The sequence below is a fragment of the Zeus faber genome (genome assembly GCF_960531495.2).
Source record: "Zeus faber genome assembly, chromosome: 15".
Classification (NCBI taxonomy): Eukaryota; Metazoa; Chordata; class Actinopteri; order Zeiformes; family Zeidae; genus Zeus; species Zeus faber.
In genome coordinates, this window is record NC_137194.1 from 2,668,188 (window position 1) to 2,669,149 (window position 962).

A 962-nucleotide genomic window follows, 5' to 3' on the forward strand; every position below is an offset into this window, starting at 1 on the left:
TGGTCTGGTTGTCACGGTATCCATAGCGAAGTCTTTGACGTTTCCCGCTCTGCAGCACACAGAAAGCGATGTGGGGGGGGGGGGGGGGGGGTACACCGTTTAGTACTCTGGTAGTACTGTGGTTGTACTGTGGTTGTACTGTGTGCTCTGATATACTCTGGTTGTACTGTGTACTCTGATGTACTCTGGTAGTACTCTGGTTGTACTGTAGTTGTACTGTGTACTCTGAGGTACTCTAGTAGTGCTCTGGTTGTCCTGTGTACTCTGATGTACTCTGGTAGTACTCTGGTTGTACTGTGTGTAAGTCACATTGTTTTGTTGTTACCGTGACTGCAGTGTCATGATGCTGAGAGAGAGGGATGAAGAGACAGGAGGGATGGAGGGATGATGGAGAGAGCAACTGTGTCTGGTGATCCGAGCACTGAAGGAAGAGGAGGGTAGAGAGAGAGAGAGAAAAGGAGGGAATATGAATCCCTCCCTCCTTCCCTCCCTCGCTCTGTCTCCCATCCCACCCCCTCCATTTCTCCCTCCTCCTGTCCCTCATCCCTCATCCCTCATCCCTCCATCTCTCTCTCTAATTTACCTGAAACATTCCTCCTGTAGCAGGAAACTCAGCATCAGCATCAGTTCAACTGAGGGGCGGAGGGAGGGAGGGAGGGAGGGAGGGAGAGGAATATAGTGGCAGAAGACGGATCCATCCCATCATACCGTGTTTCGGTGCAGAGCAGCGATGTGGTGCATTAACTGCGCGTCGGACAAAACGCCCGCGATCCTTCACAACAAGCTGGTGTACTGGTAAGACGCGGGGCGCGTGCACGGCGAGCGGGCAGGTTTGTGTGTGTGTGTGTGTGTGTGTGTGTGTGTGTGTGTGTGTGTGTGTGTGTGTGTGTGTGTGTGTGTGTGTGTGTGTGTGTGTGTGTTGTGTACACAGAGGCTGCAGATGGACGTTTTCGTGTGTGTTG

The 962-nt window shown here is 52.5% G+C and overlaps 1 protein-coding gene across 1 annotated transcript in view; it reads left to right on the forward strand.

The window, feature by feature from the left end:
• Positions 1–730: 730 nt before the first annotated feature.
• Positions 731–962, forward strand: part of LOC307240650 (IQ motif and SEC7 domain-containing protein 1-like) — a gene marked incomplete at both ends in the record, with an annotated part of 30,450 nt that continues 30,218 nt past the window's right edge. Inside the window, one exon of the mRNA XM_080014489.1 lies at positions 731–795. Coding sequence (XP_079870615.1) covers positions 731–795 — 65 coding nt within the window. The remainder of the gene's footprint in view (positions 796–962) is intronic.